This window comes from Paroedura picta, chromosome 12 (genome assembly GCF_049243985.1).
Source record: "Paroedura picta isolate Pp20150507F chromosome 12, Ppicta_v3.0, whole genome shotgun sequence".
Taxonomy (NCBI): domain Eukaryota; kingdom Metazoa; phylum Chordata; class Lepidosauria; order Squamata; family Gekkonidae; genus Paroedura; species Paroedura picta.
Window position 1 is genome coordinate 49370476 of NC_135380.1, and position 20054 is coordinate 49390529.

The 20054-nt window shown below is 50.8% G+C and overlaps 1 protein-coding gene across 6 annotated transcripts in view; it reads right to left on the reverse strand.

Annotated features, from left to right (window-relative positions):
* Positions 1–1514: 1514 nt before the first annotated feature.
* The window catches only part of ADAMTSL2 (ADAMTS like 2), a 78021-nt gene continuing 59481 nt past the window's right edge, over positions 1515–20054 (reverse strand). For all 6 annotated transcript variants that reach the window (XM_077306725.1, XM_077306728.1, XM_077306726.1 and 3 more), the window contains 4 exons: positions 11053–11223; positions 9947–10123; positions 7325–7469; positions 1515–2921 (listed from right to left, as the gene is read on the reverse strand). In XM_077306725.1, coding sequence (XP_077162840.1) covers positions 2803–2921; positions 7325–7469; positions 9947–10123; positions 11053–11223 — 612 coding nt within the window. In that variant the 3' untranslated portion in view covers positions 1515–2802. The remainder of the gene's footprint in view (positions 2922–7324; positions 7470–9946; positions 10124–11052; positions 11224–20054) is intronic.

Genomic DNA, 20054 nt, shown 5'->3' on the forward strand with positions numbered 1-20054 from the left:
GAATTGTGTTTCCATTTTTGAAATACAAACAAGAGAGCATTACTGAACCTCAGTCGAGCCCACTGTGATTTCTGCACAACTCACGGTGCTGAGCCAGCCCCCTGGCCAGAAAGACATGTGTGAGACCCCAACTCATTTGGATGTGATAGGCACCCTCCACTGAGGGTGTAGGATTCTGTTGCTTTTCTGTAGCAGGACTCGTGAAATGAGCCCGTGACAGTCAGTGTCAGCACAGATTTTTACAGCAACCCAGTGAAGTCTGAAGTTTGAGTTCAGCAGCACATTTAAGACCCACAGAGTTTTATTCAAGGTGTAAACTTTCGTGTGCACCTACCCTATCTCAGACACAATGGAAGGGGAACAACCCACTCCACACCTGCAGCCAGAGGGTGAGCAGGATGCTAGAAGGAGGCATAAAGACAGATTTATGGATGATACATGAATAAAAAGCTAAATATATATGTTTATCATTTCTCTGGGTTAGACTCCGGGGGGGGGGCAACAGTGAAGAAATTAATCTGTCAAGATTGGGGACTTTTGGACAAATGCCTCCCCAACTGTGGACTCCCTGAGAGATTAGCTGAGACCCTATGTGTGCAGAGGAGTAAATTCCCCTTTCATTGTGTTGGAGGAAGTGTGCATGAACATGAAAGCTTGCGTTTTAAGCTTAAACTTGTGCGTGGACTTGAACTTTGCTTTCTTGCTTCAGTCCAACATGGCAATGCACCTGAATCTATTCCAGTGAAGTCTCATCAGTCCTGCCTAGTTGGATCAACAAGATTTCCAAAACTCTCAGGGTTCTTCTGCACATGGTCCTCTTCCCCATTTTGTTCTCATGGCACCTTTGGTGATTACCTCGGCCACAGAGTTACTGGCACCAAATGGCCCACTGACACAGTGAGGATTTGAACCCATGTCTCTTCTTACAATCCTGCTACCCTGCAAAAGGGGGCCTTTCCCCCACCCCCATCATTTCAAGGCAGTTCTAATGAATTCTCTCAGGGATTTGAACAGGATTTGCTGGATCCATCAAAGCCACTGTTTGGTTTCTAACCATTCTTGGGAAGTTCATGCATAAGACCTGGATGTGACAGTTTCCCTCCCTCCTTCCTTCCTCAGGTGGAGATTCCAGTTAGCTGCCATGGGTTGCCCTGTCCCTGTATTTGCCTAATCCTTCAGGTGGGATGGAAGACAACCCTGAGTCCAGGTACCAAGCTCTGCAGTCCAGATGTCTACTGGCAAGGTACCACTGCCGTCAAGATGAGAGACTTGCCCCCCAAAAGAAAGCTGGGGGAAGAGTGTAGTTGGAGGCATGTTTTGTATTCTTCTGGTATCTTTCAGGTATCCCAAAGGTTTCTGCTGAAAAACTCTGGAAATATTTGGAAGAATCTGGAAATATTGGGGGCCAGCTGTAGAAAAACCACCTCCTCAGGTGGTTTTAATACAGTTTTAGTTGTCAGTGTTTCCCCCTTTGGATTCAGTATCGAAAACAGACAAATTCCAAGAGAAGTATCTGGCACCATAAATACAACAAACATTTATTTAAAATGTCCATATGGGTACAATTCTATGGTTACAGGGATAAAGTTCACCATTTGTAAACAAATATATTAAAAAAGAGCACACATCTCTTTTTTGTGATATAAAGTGCTGTTATGGTTTCATTATTCTCTACAATATGTCAGCATTATGTCATTTTAATTATGGATTACAGGCCTGGAGTTAGATTACAAGATAAAATTCTCTGAAAAAATACACACCTACATATTACATCTAATGGGCTTTGGCTTAGCTACCTGGACAGCATTAATTTCATCTCATCATTGCTGCAAAGAAAAACAAATATGGCTGAATAGGAAAGACACGGCATCTAAGAGACATCAGGAGCCAAAGAAAGACAAAACAGTCACAGCACAGTGAAGAGGCTGTTTGAGAGGCCCTCCTTCATCCTGCCCAAATGCACTTTTCCCTCTCTGGGACTGAATCCCGAAAAAGAATTGGTTCTGTGAAAAGCACATATAGATTCACGATGTCACCAAAACATTCCCACACAAAGCCCACCCACACAATTCCCAAATCAGTTTTGTAACTTCTTAAAATATCTAATTTCTTAAATAAAGCAAAGCAGGAATGGATGAAACAATAGGTGGCCACCGAGCTTGTTCACTTGGAAACGGGCCCTCTGCCCGGAGCACGACAGAAGGCTGCCCGGGCATTGGACTGACAGCACACACCCCGGCCACAGGATCGGGAAGCCTGGGAGGTTTGCCCTGCTGGTTCAGAAACGACCCCCAAGCAGTGAGGCCTCTCGTCCCACGTGACGTGTTCCTACCCAACCATTAAAGCTTCTGCAGCTAGCCTGGGTGCAAACAGGTCTTGTCTAGAGGGGTTCTTGGTGCCATGCAGGGAGATGGGGAGTACACACAGGCTCAGAATAACTCTGGCATTTATGGGGGGCCATCAAAAATGCAAATACTCCTCCAGATAAAATCTTGCTAGGCCACTAGGAAATGGCAACAAAAGCAAGTCCAAAGCAGAACCGGATGCATATTGATGGCACACAGCTTCTTTGCAAACACGCAGGGCTGGTAGACAGTAGTACCAAAGTCTGTGCTGAAAGGCAAAGTGGGTGAGCGGCCAATTCCTCCATGCTGCAGCATGGAAGAGACAGAGGCAGGCAGGCAGGCAGGCAGGCAGGCAGGGGAGGAGACCGCCAAAGGCCAGGCTTTCTCGCCCTGGCAGTCGGTATGGCAGACGGGCAGGAGGGTCTCCCCTTTGCTCGCACATACTGGCTGTCCCCTCCTAGGAATGCGGAGCGCGGCAAGACCTGCAGCAGGCTTTACTGTAGTACCAGTGACTGCAGAGATTCACCTTCATTGCCAGGGCACAGTTTGTTCCAGCTTGGTCTTGGCAGTTGTCATCTGCAAGGGGGGGGGGGGAAGGAGGGAGACAGGACACATGGGGGTCAGACTCAGGTGTAAGACATAGATGCAGCAGAGAGCAGCCTCAGCTCAAACCCACAGGATGCATTCAGGTGAAAGCGTCTGAGACTTCATTGCTGCAGACATAAGAGCCACTGAAATGACTGTTTTGTGGGTTTATGTCTCACAGTCTGCAGCGAATGCAGGCCCTCAAAACAAAATACTACATACTTGCCATTCTCCCAAATGCTGTCATGCCCATACAGGGGTGAACCGAGAACCTTCTGGAGCAAAGCCTTTTAGCCTGCAAGTGCCATGCACATCTAGGAAGGGGACCCAACATGCTCCTCTGTCCTCACTAAGCGAACAACACAGCAGGGAAGAAGCGCACATCGCTGGAATGAGCTATTCTTACAAAGTTCTCTCAGGGCTCTCTCAGCCTCCCCGACCTCGCAAGGAGTCTTTTGTGAGAGGAAGGGAAGGCGACTGTAAATCGCCTTGAGACTCCTTCAGGCAGTGAAAAGTGGGGTTTAAAACTCATGTCCAGTTTATGGTCTACTAAGACCCCTAGATAGTTTTTGCACAAACTACTGCCAAGACAGGTCTCCCCCATCCTAAAATGAGGCATTCAATTTTTCCTACCTAAATGCAGAACTTTACATTTATCACTATTGAAATTCATTTTATTCATTTTAGCCCAGTTTTCCAGCCTGTCAAGATCATCCTGTATCCTGATTTTGTCTTCTGCTGTGTACCCCCCCCCCCACCATTCCTTCATGTGTATTTTTTATGAATATGTTGAACAACACAGGGCCCAGGACAGATCCCTGATTAAAGGTGAATAAATTACAGGAAGCAGAAGATGGGAATAAACAGAGAGAAGTGAGCACTGGGCTCCCACAGGGACTAGGAACGGGACTAGGGCTGTTGTTTAATCTGTCCAGAAATGGTCTGTGACCTATTATTATTATTTATTTATTTATTTGATTTGTATGACCGCTGCTCTCGGAAACCGGCTCGCAGCGGTTCACAATACTTCAATACAAATACAGTACATTAAAACCCATTAAAATTCCCCATTAAAACAATGACTCAGTCATAGTGATGGCAATTAAGAAAAAACTATTCCTATACAGGCCTACTGGATGAGCAGAAGGGAGTGGATGGATAACTAGGCATAGGGTGGAACATTCTGAGGAACCAGGTCAGTCTAATACTGACCTCCCCCTCCAGGGAGAGGGGCCCAATCTTAGCCCCAGGCCCCACCCGGCCTCAGACAAACACCTGGCGGAAGAGCTCCATTTTGCAGGCCCTGCGGAATTCAGAGAGCTCCAACAGGGCCCGCAGCTCTTCAGGGAGCTCATTCCACCAGGTAGGGGTCAGGACCGAAAAGGCCTGGCAAGCCTCCCGAGGTCCTGGGATCATCAGCAGATTCTTACCTGCAAAGTGCCCGTGTGGGGAGGCATAGGGAGGTCGGCGGTCCCTCAGATATGCAGGACCCAAGCTGCGCAGAGCCTTGAAGGTTAATACCAAAACCTTGAACCTAATCCGGAAACAAACTGGCAACCAGTGCAGCTGCTTCAGCAGAGGCTGAACATGGGACCTCCAAGATGATTTAGTGAGGACCCGTGCAGCTGTGTTCTATACCAGCTGAACTTCCAGGTTACGGACAAGGGTAGGCCCGCATACAGCGAGTTACAGAAGTCTAACCTAGAAGTGACCATTGCACCATTGCATGGATCACAGTGGCCAGGTGTTCCGGGGGCAGGTAGGGCGCTTGTAGCCGAGCTTGGCGTGGATGGAGAAACGCCATCCAGGCTACCTTGGTGACCTGGGCCTCCATGGAAAATGAGGCATCCAGAATCACTCCCAAATTCCTGGCTTGGGGCACAGATGACAACTGCACCCCATCCAGGCAGGGAAGATGCACTTCCTGTTCCTGCTCCCTCCGTCTTGGAGGGGTTGAGTTTCAGGTGGCTTCTCCTGATCCATCCAGCCATCCAGCCACTGCTTCCAAACAGCTGGCAAATAACTCCATATCAGCTGGGCCAGAGGACGCATATAGATGTTAAAATAATGTGGGGGAGAGCACCGCTCCCTGTGGCACCCCCCATGGGAATACAAAGGAGTGGGATAACTCCTCCCCCACAGCGATCCTCTGTGATCTGTTCTCTAGAAAGGTTAGCCACTTAGAAGCCACCCTTCCAAGAATGACCAACCCGCCCGGTCCAGTTGGCGCCAGAGATCATCTGTCAGGGCGACCAGCACAGTCTCCTCCCCATGGCCAGGACGGAAGCCAGACTGGTATGGATCAAGGGATAAAGTTTCCTCCAAAAATACTAGGAGCTGGTCTGTGGTGTCCCTCTCAACTACCTTGCCCAAGAATGCAAGATGCGATACTGGGCGGTAGCTGGCAGGGTCCTTCGGGTCCCACAATGGTTTTTTCAGAAGAGGGCGAACCACTGCCTCCTTGAGCTGCTAGGGAAGTCTCCCAATGTAAGGGAGAGGTTTATAATCTCCCTCAGGGGAATGTCTATCCATGGGTCGCAGGTCTTAAGCAACCACGATGGAGGTCACCATCAAGGTGACAAGTGGTCGCCCTCACTGACCCTAGTAATTTGTCCATTTCGGATAAAGAGAGCTGCCTGAAGTCATCAAACCTAATCCCCCATAACGGTCACGGAGCTTCTTGTTAGCAAACTGTATCAACTGTGGCAGTAAGGTCACGGTGGAGCAACAAGATCTTATCCTCAAAATAGCTTGCAAAAACCTCACAGCCAAGTTCCAATTGACTACTATTTTGATGCCCTCCCGTGAGGGCAGTAAGGGTCCGAACTAGCCTAAATAATTGGGCTAGGTGAGAGCTAGCGATCATGATTTCTGAGGCAAAGTAGTCACACTTTGCCGCTTTCACTGCCATCTCATACGCCCTCATAAGTGTGCGAGGAGATGTTCTTGTAGCTTCATCACGAGTCTTCCTCCACACTCGCTCTAGCCGTCTCACCTTCCTCTTCCTCTCCCAAAGCTTCGCAGTAAACCACAGGGCCTGATTTGGACAAGGGCGGAGAGGGCGCTCAGGAACTATCTTGTCAATGGTGGCCAACAGGCAGGACTGCCAGTCCTCCACAAAGGCCTCCAGCAAGACACTGGAGAGCATCGGGTCCCGCAGAGCATTCAGGAATCTTTCAAATTCCATAAGTCTCCGTGGGCAGACTAAAATGTGTCCGTCACCCGAACAGGGGAGGGGTGGCATCCGTAGGCAAGCCTTCAGGGTATGGTGGTCAGACCATGGAACAACATTGTCAGCCACCAGATCTATCTCAACACCAGCACCAAAGATCAGATCCAGGGTGTGGCCAGGCTGCTGAGTGGGACCAGCAACAAACTGAGAGAACTCCAGTGTCACCATGGCCGACACCAGGTCCGGGCCAAGTCCTGGAGCTGACGAATCTGCATGGACATTGAAGTCCCCCGAAATTAATAATTTGGGGATCTGCGATGTCCAGGCGGCCGCCGCCTCCAGCAGGCCCAGCAGGGCATTGGGAGGGGCAGGTGAACAGTGCCGATGATATTCTGCATGATGAAAATCAAGGCCTATTTGTGAAGACATCCAGGAGGATCTCCCTTAGTTTGGCCACTGAACAGCTGCAGCAAATGAAGTTTAGTGCCTATAAGAAGGAAGTGATGCCCAATGGGAAGTCCCATCTGCAGGGACAAATTGATGGGGTCTGAATGACTGAGGCTGAAAGGGATCTTGGGGTCAATAAAAATGCCAGTTCGGAATTGTGAGGATTGCCCCACCGCCACCCCCACCCCCGTAGATAGTAACAAGACTTGTGACTGTAAAATCAGACTTCTTTATTAGGTAGCATTAGAGCAGCAACAGATATACTTTTTCTTGAACTGAGGATGGGTCCCAGGCCAGATCCTATATTGCTTTTGGAATACCACCTCCACTCCCCCCACAAGGCAATGCTTCACCTTGAGTTGCAGATGATCAGCACGGTAGTGATGGGGGCTGGCCACTATCACAAGAAGTCGTAAAGAAGATAGTGGGAACAGCCCAGATGCCCAGGTGGCCCAAGGGAATGGCAGGAATCACAAAAAGGGCGTGAAAGGCAAGGAAGCCAGCAGGGGCACAAGGTAACTGGCCAGGAGGTATGAACTGCGTGTGAGCATCCCAGGACTGAGTGGTTGCCGGCTTACATTTAAGTTCCAGTAAGTTTTTTCAAGATGGCGACGTGTGAATTCGGAAGGCCCTGCTTGAGTGAGTTATCGAAGCGAAATCAAACTCACGGAAGCCTGGAAAAGGAGCAGGCAGCCCCCAAAGCCTCTCTGCTTTCTGAACGTGGCACCGCGTGTTTCCCACATCCCTGACCCTGCCAGCCACTCTCCCCTATTACCTGGTGGTTCAGTGGGGCACGGCTGAAGGTCACAGGTCTGTTTGCCAACAGGTTTCACAAGAGGGTCGCAGCCCCGGACCAGATCCCTCCCTTGGTAGCATTTGACGTCTCGCATCCTCACGCCGATGCCGCATGTTTTGGTGCACTGGACAGGTGAGAAACAGAGAAGATGTTTTTTTTCTTTTTTCTCCTTGGCAGAGTCAAGTGTAACTCCTTGAGACCCTTGGGCCAGGTTCAAAGTCTAGGAAAAGGTTCATAAATTCAATTGGCCAGCCAATTTTAATAAACAACAACAAAAAGAGCAACTGCAACACACATGCCCAATACTGACTGTCTGAGTACTGTTTCAGAGCTGAGTCCTGCTCACAATCCCAGCTCACAGACCAAGGAACAAGCAGCTTAAGACCAGAAATGGTCATGCTGATCTGTTACTTGGATTGAAATTAATGTTTGTAGAACGTTCGCAATTCACCAAAATTGCACATTTTAACAGTGACATTTTGAAACTGAAATCGAGCTGTTGTTTAGGGCTCTCTATGTGCCATGATTGTGAAGGCAGGCAGCTTTCATTTGCTTTATAAAGCAAGTTTCTAGCCCTCAGGCTATAAAATAGGCTTGAAAGCAGTGGAAAACCCTCAAGATGCAGTTGCTTAAGGCTACTGAACAATAGGGAGTGGGTGTTAATGACCAAGAGCAGAGTAACTGATGTGAAATCTGCAGAATTTTATGTTCTACAAGAAACTGGGTCAGTTTTGCACAATTTATAACAGTTGTAGTCATAAGATGAATGTGGAGGTGAGTTTGGATTCCTTATGAGCAAAACTTTGTTAAAAGGGTAGACAGGAGGATGGGACTGTTTTTTGCCTGAGGTCTTGGGGAGCCACGGCCTCTAGAAATTCACAAAAAAGTTCTCTCAGTTATAAAACATGCAATCATCCTTCTCCAGAGAATATATCAAAAATTCCATTAATATTCATTGTGAAAGCTGCAGAAGAAATGTTGAAGCGCCGTTGAAGAGCCCAGAGTGTTCCTTTCTACGAGAGAAGCTGTTTCCTGCCTCCCAGAGTCAGATGCAGCCTGGTAGCCACCAAGGGACATCACCCTCTTGGGGAACAGAGTGAAAAAATGAGCCCAACCCCCTGGCACTCACTGGCCAGCCTGGACAAGGCCTAGAGCAGGACACCGATGGCCAGGGGGAGTAGGCAGGGTGAGGAGCGGAAGGTGGGAAGGCCAAGGCCCAGGAAGGCCTTTGAGCATCAAGCAAAGGACATTAGGCAGCAGATCAGTCCACTAAAGAGTTCACTGGCTAGGAGGAATTTGAATCTATGAAGGCAGCAGTTCAATAGTCGCACCAAGTTAGTCCTCTCCTGGATGGCCCAGGCTAGCCTGACTGCATCCAGTTTCAAGATGCTCAGCAGGGTCAGCCCTGGTCAGTACTTGGCTGGGAAGAGGCAGGCCATGGGAATCCACTCATTCAAAATCATAGATTCCTAGAGTTGGAAGGGGCCATACAGGCCATCTCGTCCAACCCCCTGCTCAATGCAGGATCAGCCCAAAGCATCCTAAAGCATCCAAGAAAAGTGTGCATCCAACCTTTGCTTGAAGACTGCCAGTGAGGGGGAGCTCACCACCTCCTTAGGCAGCCTATTCCACTGCTGAACTACTCTATGTACATTTTTTCCAGATATTTAGTCGATATTGTTCTCCATGGAGTTTAACCCATTATTGTAGGTCCTATCCTCTGCTGCCAAGAGGATATCCTGGTGGAGGGAGGGAGGGAGGGAGGGAGGGAAGGAAGGAAGGAAGGAAGGAAGGAAGGAAGGAAGGAAGGAAGGAAGGAAGGAAGGAAGGAAGGTCCTCCCGAAAAAGCTCCCACTTGCTGGTGTGGCTGCCCTCCAGCAAGGGCCCAGCTGGGTCATGAGCCCAAGGCATGGAGATGGGTGCGGGTCACATACAGACAGGCAGCCAGTGGCAAGGCCTCGTGTTGCGGGTCCCCCTCACTCCCAGGCCTTCCTCCCAGGCCTTCCTCCCAGGCCTTCCTCCCAGGCCTTCCTCCCAGGCCTTCCTTCCTCTCCCAGGCCTTCCCTCTCAGATCCCACCCGCCGGCAGCCAGGCATCCCAACCTGCCCCCCCTCACATGCAAGGCCAGGGAAAGGCTCCCCCTCCCTCCCAGTCTCCAGTCACTGGCTGGGCAACCGCCCTCCCCCGACCATGGTCCCAGGGCCCCCATCCGTCCCTCCCAGTTCACTCAACTCCTGGCTCACCTTTGGCCATCAGCGCAGTAGAACAGGCTGGCACTTTTTCTAAGTGGAAGAAGTTTGAGGGGGTGCAGCCAGTGGCAGACAGCCTATCTGATTGGCCATTTGTTGGATGGACGGCCAACCAGGGATGGGACAGCTGGGACAGCCTACCTGACTGGTAGGCAATGAGTCCCTGTTCTTCCCAGCACCCTCTTACCTTTTTATTTATATGTTCAGATTAGAAAATACTAACAATGCCTTTTTCTCTTAGCAGATATTTGCGTCAGCATCTCCAGAAGCCCTGAAGTCCTGCTTATGTGTGAGGGAATCCAGAGAACCTTCTGAATCCCTTGACTGCATTCCGCTGGAAACCAGCCCTCACCTCAGACCAAGGGGTCGTGTACCACTTGAAACAAGGGCGTTCAAAGCAGGTTGTTTCCTCAGAGGGCTTCTTGGTGCTGTCACATTCACTTGGGTTGCGGGTCCTGATTTTCCCAGTGATGACCTCCAGGCAAAGTACAATCCGTTTCTTCACTCCTCGGCCACATGTGGTGTTACACTGCCAGGGTAAAGGTCAAATGGAAATCAAGAGTTAACCCACCACCTTCCCAAAGGCCTTTTCACTGCCTCCTTTCCACCCAAGGCTGCGTGTATTGCAGGAAACCTTGCTCTGGGAACGGTAGGGTTTGAAACATTAATTAACGTCAGATTTCTCATGCTCAGGGATGCAGGTCCTTGAGAATATGTTAACAGAACCTTAGGTAATCTGAACCCCCAATTAATTGGGAACACCACTGTCCTCCTTGCACTTCTGCATGATGGGAAGAAGTAGAAGGGACTGTGCAGAATAAGCAGACACACACACAGTTCCATAATTTAAACAGATTGGAGAATCTGACATTTCATCTGATGCGGAACGGGGGAGGGCATCTGGCGCTTGACAGCAGAACGCACCAACTGGAAGTCCCCTTCTGACAAACGAAGGCTTCGCTGAGTTTCATGTTCCCCATGTCAGCAGCATTTTTGCAAGCAGGCATCCAGGCCTCCCTGGCATCCATGTGCACCTCCCCCAGAACCCATTTGACACATCAGTCAGCTACTTTCCTTGCATTCCGGCCTCTCTCTCTGTTTCTGTCTGCAGGTGAGACAGTTGCACTGCTCACACCAGCGTCGGGTCGTGGTTAAGAGCGGCAGCCTCTACTCTGGAGAACTGGGTTTGATCCCCCCCCCCATAATGAAGCCAGCTGGGTGACCTTGAGCCAGTCCCAGTTCTTTCAGAGCTCTCTCAGCCCCACCTGCCTCACAAGGTGACTGTTGTGGGGAGAGGAAGGGGAGGCCATTGGAAGCTGCTTGGAGACTCCTTTGGGTAGGGAAAAGCTGGTTACAAAAAACAGCTCCTCCTCTTCTCTGTCTAGTGCCAGCCACGGGGAACGGCGGCACGAGGGACTCAGAGCCCTGCAGGAGAAGGCAGCCACAGAGTTCTCTTACTCTTTCCCAGTCCTGGGCCAGCCAGTGCACAGGACAGTTCTTTTCCCCGCAGGGGTGTATGGCCAGCGGCTTGGTCTCCACGTTGCACTGGGATTCAGGCACCACTCGCCCATCACTGGTTTTGCAGTATACATGTCGGATCATTCTCCCCTGCCCACAGCCTCCGCTGCACTGAAAGACAGACAGACAGGGGGGGGGGAGGGATGCATTCGTAAAAATATCCACTGCAGCCCACTCAAACAAGCCCTGAAGCTTGCAAGTCTTCCCGAGAACGACACAAACTCTGATTAACTGCCAAACATTATAGGACAGCAAAAGGGTAAAACATCATTCATTCATTCATTTTGAAATTTCTATGCCACCTCTCTCCAGAAGGTCTTGCAGTGGTCCACAACAATAATAAAATACAATAAAAATCCCTAAAACAGCCCATACATTACAATTAATCAGATGGTGATCTATTCCTATAGGAGCTCTAACCCCCACCCATTCAGCCTATGGATCAAGTTCTGTTTCGCTGGGAGTGAGGGACCAGACCAAATCAAACATTGGCGGGGGAATCCTCCAATAGTAACACCAAGACCCTACCCCGGCCTCAACCATACTCCTGGCGGAAGAGCTCCGTCTTGCAGGCCCTGTGGAAAGCTGCCAACTCTGTCAGGGCCCTCAGCTCTTCTGGGAGCTCATTCCACCAGGTGGGGGCCAGGACTGAAAAGGCCCTGGCCCTGGTCCAGGACAACCAGTAGATTCATACCTGCAGAGCAAAGAGCCCTGTGGGGCACACAGGCAACTAAGTGGTCCCACATATAACTGGGACCCAGGCCGTGTATGGCCTTAAAGGTCAATACCAATACCTTGAACTTGACCCAGAAGCAGATTGGTAACCAGTGCAGATGCAGGAGCACCGGCTGAATGTGGGCCCTCCATGGTGTTCTAGTGCAGCCATGTTTTGTACCAGCCGCAGTTTCTGGGTCAAAAAGACAAGGGGAGGCCCGCGTAGAGCAAGTTACAGAAGTCTAATCTAGAAGAGACCATAATGACCTCCCTTAGCTTAGCCAGACACCAAGCCCTTCCCTCAGCAGTTTCCCCACCACCACCTGAGTCTTTTCTGACTGAGTTCAACCAGAGCCCTCCCCTCCCTCGCCATCCTCACACCTGCCTCGGCTGCTCCCCCCCCCCAGCTCAACAGCAGGAGAGCTGACTTCCCTCCCTCCTGCCCCCCAAGAGTGGGTTCTGCCTCCAGGCCATGGTTTGCCTTCTGGCCTGCCTGGCTGAGCTGCTTCCATGGGACCAGGATGGCATCTGGTGCAAAACAGGGAGCTGCACAGGGCAGGGTCTGTGGCCCAGCAGCCAAGGGGACGAAGGCCGGCTCAGCTCTTTGCTCCCAGCCTCCTCTCCCCTTCCCGGCCAAGAGAGCAACATGAGGATTGGCCTCAGAATCCATGCAAAGGGAGGTGCTCTTTCTCCACTCCTGTCAGCAAACTGAAATGCCTGCAAATCTATTCCACTGCTGTCACCAGAGGAGGAGGGAGCTGACCAGGGTATTGTAATGACTATTTTCAACCCCCCAATTTCTCTCTTCAAGAGATGTATTTCTCACAGTTGCCAGCCAGCTCCATGGAGACTTGCTTATTTTTAGACAATTCCACAAAATTGAAAAATTGGAGTAAAAATAACTCTAGAAAAAGCAGCAGCTCCATATCACACCTGCACCCCTCTGAACACGAAAATTGCTACGAAGCGGGTTAATGTTTCTCAGAAGAAAGGAAAAGCTCATTTCTTTGAGAGTGACGCCTGGAGCAGACAGCAACTGCCCCCTCCTTTCCCTTCAGAAGGATTCCTGTGGGGGAGAGCCAGCTTGGGGGAGTGGTTAGGAGCGCAGACTTCGAATCTGGCAAGCGGGTTTGATTCCCTGCCCCCCCCCCCCGCATGCAACCAGCTGGGTGACCTTGGACTCCTCACAGCACGGATAGAGTTGTCCTGACCAAGCGGGAATCTCAGGCCTCTCTCAGCCTCACCCACCCCACAGGGTGTCTGTTGTGGGGAGAGGAAAGGGAAGGCGACTGGAAGCCATTTTGAGGTAGACAAAAGCGGCATATACGTACCAACTCTTCTTCTTCTTCTACTGACACCCCCTCTCCGCCCAGAACAAAGGCTCACAGCCAGCTTCTATACATGGGCCGAACAGGGCAGAAAATAAGCTTTGTTCCACTGAGGAAGGAGAGACAAAACGCCTAGTTGCTGTAATCCTTACCCAAGAGGCTGAATGAGGGAGGGAGGCCTCACCCACTTCTTAAACCAGAAGGGAAGATGGCTGCAATTTCTCCCAAGTGCTTAAGGACGGCCCGGGCCCTCCATGTGCTGTTTCCCATCGGGGCCATTTGTGGCAGGTGTCTCCAGCAAGGCAGGAAGGAAGCAAAGCAGCTCCCCTGCAGCTGGCCATGGGCTCATTGGGCCATTGGGTATATTTAGCATGTTCTCCAAAGCCTTTTCGATGGCTGTCCCTGCACCTTATCACTGTGTGTTCCTTTAAGCAATCCTGTGCTGTGTGGAGTGATCCTTTTTATCTTGGTGACGCTGAGTTCTCTTATGAGAAGGGAGCAGAAATTCTTAGCATCCATTTCCTCCACATCATGCTAAAAACAATATCGTGATGTCCTTCCCTTAAGTTAACCCAGGAGCTCTTGTTGAAAAGAAGGCGGTCCTACCCCTGGATCATTTTACACACACACAACCCCTGCAGTGACCAGATAAAGTGTTTCACACGCTGAAGACACTAGCTGACTTGGTGTACAAACCTTTGCCTGTTGCCAGGCTTTGGCATGTACCTGCTTCTTCCCACCCAGTGCCATAGTTGATCTCTGCTTCGTTACAAATGCAGGCATCATGTTTCAATGGCTCCCCCCATGACCACCAATGTCCCCAACACGGCCCTGAATTCTAATGGTGTTGCACCCCAGCTAGCATAGGTCGGGGGGGGGGTGCCAAGCTCAGATTGAAGCAGGCACTTGCATTTACATATCGCAAGTAAGCAAGGGAAAACAGGATCCATACAGAGCATGCTGGAGAGAAAGCAGAAGCAAGGCCCACACACAAATCGGGCAGCTGGCCCAGTCTGTGCAGCATGCTGGCTGGATGGGATGCCTGCCTTCTGGCAGCTAGCAGAAAGTCAATGGGCTTCACTGAGTGGCCTGCCATGACCTTGAGACCTTCTAATTTATTGGAAAGCTAACCCTAAAAGAACAACCAGTTATCAATCCATCTGCTCACATTTTATCACTTGTGGTACACTAATGTGCCCTGAGAAACTAAAAAAAGCAACACTATCATCTGTTTTAGAAAAGTGTCTGAAGAAGTTAGAGACTCACAAAAACTCCTCCCCTGCAACAAATTGTTAGGGCCATTCCGCACCAGGATCTATGTTGCAAATTGCTTGCGGAACGAAAAAACGCCATTTTAAATAGTGGAATTCGTCGTTATGCATACCTGCCTTTGTAGTGGAATCCAGTTGCGTTTCTATCGTTTCCCACCGGTTTCCGGTCTTGGCAAAAATCGCTAGCCAAGAAGCGATATTGCCGAGCTTTGTCCCGCCCCTGGCCGTCAATCAAATGAGCACCCAATGGGCAGCCGTTATCATGCTCCCGAAAAGCCCCTTTCTCTTTAAGGCAGGTTAAAAAAAAAAAAACACGTTGCAACGAATCTGCATTGATCTGCGGATTGGTTTCAGGAATGTGGCAGATTGTCAATGACGTTGTGCATAACTGCAAATTAGTAGCGATTTCAATTTGCCACACTCCTGCTACAAAGAATCTGTGCGGAATGGCCCTTAGTCTATACGGGGCTCCTGGACACTCTTTTCTACTGTTTTAGAAAAGTAATTATTTAATAGCACCAGCTACAGAAACATTTTGGGTTAAAATCTAGAGAGAGAAAAAAACTTTAGTGTTTTTTAAGAGGAGGCTGATTCTTTGAATTTAGGCAGGTTGTGAGTAGGTGGGCAGAAGGTGCTTGGCTCTTGTGGCCTTTTCTTCATGCCTCAGGAAATGCCGATCAACACTTTGGAGAGCCAGACATCCTGGAATGTGAAGTCAAATGGGCCTTAGGAAGTCTGAGCAAAAATAAAGCTAGTGGTGGTGACAGCATTCCAGTTGAACTATTCAAAATCTTAAAAGACGATGCAGTAAAAGTGCTACACTCAATATGCCAGCAAATTTGGAAAACTCAACAATGGTCACAGGATTGGAAAAGGTCAGTTTACATTCTAATCCCAAAGAAGGGCAATGCCAAAGATTGTTCAAACTACCGCACCATTGCACTCATTTCTCATGCTACCAAAGTTATTTATTTATTTATTTAGATTTTTATACCGCTCTTCCCTACGGCTCTGGGCAGTTTACATAAAACATTTTGGAACATTTACATAAAGTTATGCTTAAAATCCTATAAGCTAGACTCCAGCAATATGTGGACCGAGAACTTCCAGAAGTACAGGCAGGATTTCGAAGAGGCAGAGGAACTAGAGATCAAATTGCCAACATACACTGGATCATGGAGAAAGCTAGGGAGTTCCAGAAGAACATCTACTTCTGCTTCATTGACTATTATTATTATTATTATTATTATTATTATTATTATTATTATTATTATTATTATTAGATTTATAGCCCGCCACTCCCTTGCGGCTCGTGGCGGGTAACAATATCGCAATTCCCCATTAAAACCCCATAAAACAATAATAACATTGCCAATATTGCCGGCATGGCAAGAATGGCAGCTCAACTCCCCCCCCCCTCCCTCCCACTACTAGCGGGTGGAGAGGAGGTCCTGATGATGTTTTGCTTCGGGTCCAGAACCCGAGTCCCCGGGGGAGGCATAGATCTATTATCAGCCCCGGCCTCAACCATAAACCTGGCGGAAGAGCTCCGTCTTGCAGGCCCTGCGGAATGTTGAAAGATCCCGCAGGGCCCGCAGCTCTCCCGGGAGCTCATTCCACCAGGTCGGGGCCAGGACCGAAAAGGCCCTGGCCCTGGTCGAGGCCAGGCGTGCTTCCCTAGGGCCGGGAACGACCAACAGGTTTTCACCCGCAGAGCGCAAGGCCCTGCGAGGGGCATAGGGCGATAGGCGGTCCCTCAGGTATGTGGGTCCCAACTCGCGTAAAGCCTTGAAGGCTTTAAAACCAGAACCTTGAACCGGATCCGGGCAGCAATTGGCAACCAGTGCAGCTGCCTCAGCACTGGCTGGATGTGGGCCCTCCAAGATGTGCCAGTAAGGACCCTAGCAGCTGCGTTTTGCACTAGCTGAAGTTTCCTGATCAAGGACAAGGGAAGGCCCGCGTAGAGCGAGTTACAGAAATCTATTCTGGAGGTGACCGTTGCATGGATCACTGTGGCTAAGTGTTCGAGGGACAGATAGGGCGCTAATAGTCGGGCCTGGCGAAGGTGGAAAAACGCCTGGCCTGCTACTTTTTTGACCTGCGCCTCCAAAGTCAGGGAGGCATCAATGGCCACACCCAAGTTCCTGGCCTGGGACGTGATGGTGAGTTGCGTCCCTGCCAGGGTGGGTAAGCGCGCTTCCTGGTCCTGCCCCCTACGTCCCAGCCACAGGACCTCCGTCTTGGAGGGGTTGAGTTTCAGGCAACTCTGCTCGAACCATTCTGTCACTGCTTCCAAACATCTGGCGAATGGTTCCGGGGGGAGTCCGGGCGGCCGTCCATGAGGAGATAGAGCTGGGTGTCATCAGCGTACTGGTGGCAACCCAGTCCAAAACTCCGTACCAGCTGGGCCAGAGGGCGCATAAAGATGCTGAATAATGTGGGGGAGAGGACCGCACTCTGAGGGACCCCACAAGGGAGTCTATAGGAACGCGAGAACTCATCTCCCACTGCAACCCTCTGGGTCCGGTCCTGGAGAAAGGAGCGTATCCAGCGTAACGCTGTGCCCCGTATCCCCGTGCCGGCAAGGCGGTGGACCAACAGCTCGTGGTCCACGATGTCAAAAGCGGCCGACAGGTCCAGAAGAACCAGCACTGCCGACCCGCCCTTATCCAGCTGGTGACGGAGGTCATCCAACAGGGCGACCAGCACTGTCTCCACCCTGTGGCCAGGTCGAAAGCCAGACTGATATGGATCGAATGCCGAAGTTTCTTCCAAGAATGCCAGGAGCTGGTCTGCCGCGGCCCTTTCAACCATCTTGCCCAGGAACGCCAAGTGCGACACTGGGCGATAGCTGGCAGGGTCCCGCGGATCCAGCGTAGATTTCTTCAGGAGAGGGTGAACCACTGCCCCCTTCAGCTGCTCAGGGAACTCCCCGGACTCCAGGGAGAGGTTGATAATGTCCCTGAGCTGGCCTCCTATCTTCTGGCCGCCTCCTTTGAGGAGCCATGATGGACAGGGGTCAAGGGGGCAAGTGGTCGCCCTAACTGAGCCTAGCAACTTGTCCACTTCGGATAAAGAGAGCCGTCTGAAGCCATCAAACGTCACCTCCAAAGGCGGCCAACAGACCTCCAGTTCATTTACTGTATTAACTGTGGCAGGAAGATCGTGGCGGAGAGACGAGATTTTGTCCGCAAAATAGCTCGCAAATGCCTCACGGCCGAGTTCCAATTTGCTATTATTTTGGCGCCCCTCAAGGGCGGTAAGGGATCTAACTACCCTAAATAATTGGGCCGGGCGAGAGCTTGCGGACGCGATTTCCGTGGCAAAAAATTCACGTTTTGCCACTTTCACCGCCATCTCATATGCCCTCATAAGCGTGCGGTAAGATGTTCTCGTAGTTTCGTCGCGAGTCTTCCGCCACACTCGCTCCAGTCGTCTCACTTCCCTTTTCTTCTCCCGTAGCTCCCCGGTGTACCAGGGAGCCCGTTGGAGTCGAGGGCAGAGAGGACGTTTAGGGGCAATCTCATCTATAGCAGCTGTCAGGCGGGACTGCCAGTCCGCCACCAAAGCCGCTAGTGAGTCGCCAGGAGGCATCGGGTCCCGCAGAGCATTCCGGAATCCAATTGGATCCATAAGTCTCCGCGGGCGGGCTAGAATGCGCCCGCCGCCCAACTGGGGGGGGGTGGTATCCTGAGCCGGGCCCGCAGGGCATAGTGGTCTGACCATGGCACAGCTAAAGCTGTATCCAGATCCACCTCTATCCCAGCGCCGAAAATCAAGTTGAGTGTGTGGCCGGCGTGATGGGTGGGCCCGGCAACAAATTGCGAAAGCCCTAGTGTCGCCATGGATGACACCAGGTCTCCACCATGGACTGAAGGGGGCGCGTCCGCATGGACGTTGAAGTCGCCCAGGATCAGAAGCCTGGGGTACTGCAACGCCCAGGCGGCCGCCGCCTCCAGCAGGCGGGGCAGGACATCTGGCGGCGCGTTGGGCGGACGGTATACCAACCAGATAGCCACACTCTCGACCGAGTCCCATCCAATACCGACACACTCCACTGATTTCCGGCGCTGGGAGAGCCCTGCAGGTGAGGACCTCCCGGACCACAATTGCCACCCCCCCTCCCCTCTTGTGGGTCCGAGATTGGTGAAGGACCGAGTATCCTGGTGGGGCTAGTTCTTTCAGGGCCGCTGACTCGCCTTCCCTCACCCAGGTCTCGGTCACGCAAGCAAGGTCCGCCTTCGACTCCGCGATGAAGTGTTGCAGAGTCGAGGCCTTGTTCTTAATCGACCTTGCGTTGCACAAGACCAATGTTGGACCCTTTACCCTAGCCTCCACCCTCACATTCCTGGGGATGGGACGGAGGTTAGAAGGGGATCGAGCACACCCAGGGCACCAGCCGTATCTCCACGGCCGGGTCCTATATGGGACACCAGTGCTTCCACCTCTATGCTAAAGCCTTTGATTGTGTGAAGCACAACAAATTGTGACAAGTTCTTAAAGAGATGGGAATACCAGAGCATCTTATTTGTATCTTGAGAAACCTATATGCAGCTCAAGAAGCAACAGTGAGAACCGGGCATGGAATAACTGATTGGTTCAAAATTGAGAAAGGAATTCGGCAAGGCTGTATACTGTCGCCTTGCCTATTTAACTTGTATGCAGAGCACATCATGAGAAAGGCGGGATTAGAGGAGTCACAAATTGGGATCAAGATTGCAGGGAGAAATATCAACAATCTCAGATATGCAGATGATACCACTCTAATGGCAGAAAGTTAAGAGGAACTAAAGAGCCTGTTGATGCGGGTGAAGAAGGAGAGTGCAAAAGTTGGCTTGAAACTCAACATCAAGAAAACTAAGATCATGGCATCCGGCCTTCTCAATTCCTGGCAAATAGATGGGGAAGAAATGGAGGTAGTGACAGATTTTATTTTCCTGGGCTCCAAGATCACTGCAGATGGGGACTGCAGCAAATAAATTAAAAGACGCTTGCTCCTGGGGAGGAAAGCTATGGAAAATCTAGACAGCATCCTAAAAAGCAGAGACATCACCCTGCCAACAAAAGTGCGTTTAGTCAAGGCTATGGTCTTCCCAGTTGCAATGTATGGCTGTGAAAGTTGGACCATAAGGAAGGCCGAGCGTCAAAGAATTGAGGCTTTTGAACTCTGGTGCTGGAGAAGACTCATGCGAGTCCCTTGGACTGCAAGGCGAACAAACCGGTCAGTCCTAGAGGAGATCAGCCCTGACTGCTCCTTAGAAGGCCAGATCCTGAAGATGAAACTCAAATACTTTGGCCACCTGATGACAAGGAAGGGCTCCCTGGAGAAGAGCCTAATGCTGGGAGCGATCGAGGGCAAAAGAAGAAGGGGACGACAGAGAATGAGGTGGCTGGATGGAGTCACTGAAGCAGTCAGTGCGAGCTTAAATGGACTCTGGGGAATGGTAGAGGACAGGAAGGCCTGGAGAATCATTGCCCATGGGGTGATGGGTCGGACACGACTTCGCAACTAACAACAATATGGGATTTGGAATTTTCGCCACCAGGGTTTATTAATGGGTGTTTTAATGGGGACAAATGTTGTGTATTTTATTGGGGAGGGGGTTAGTGTGACCCGCTGGGAAGCAGC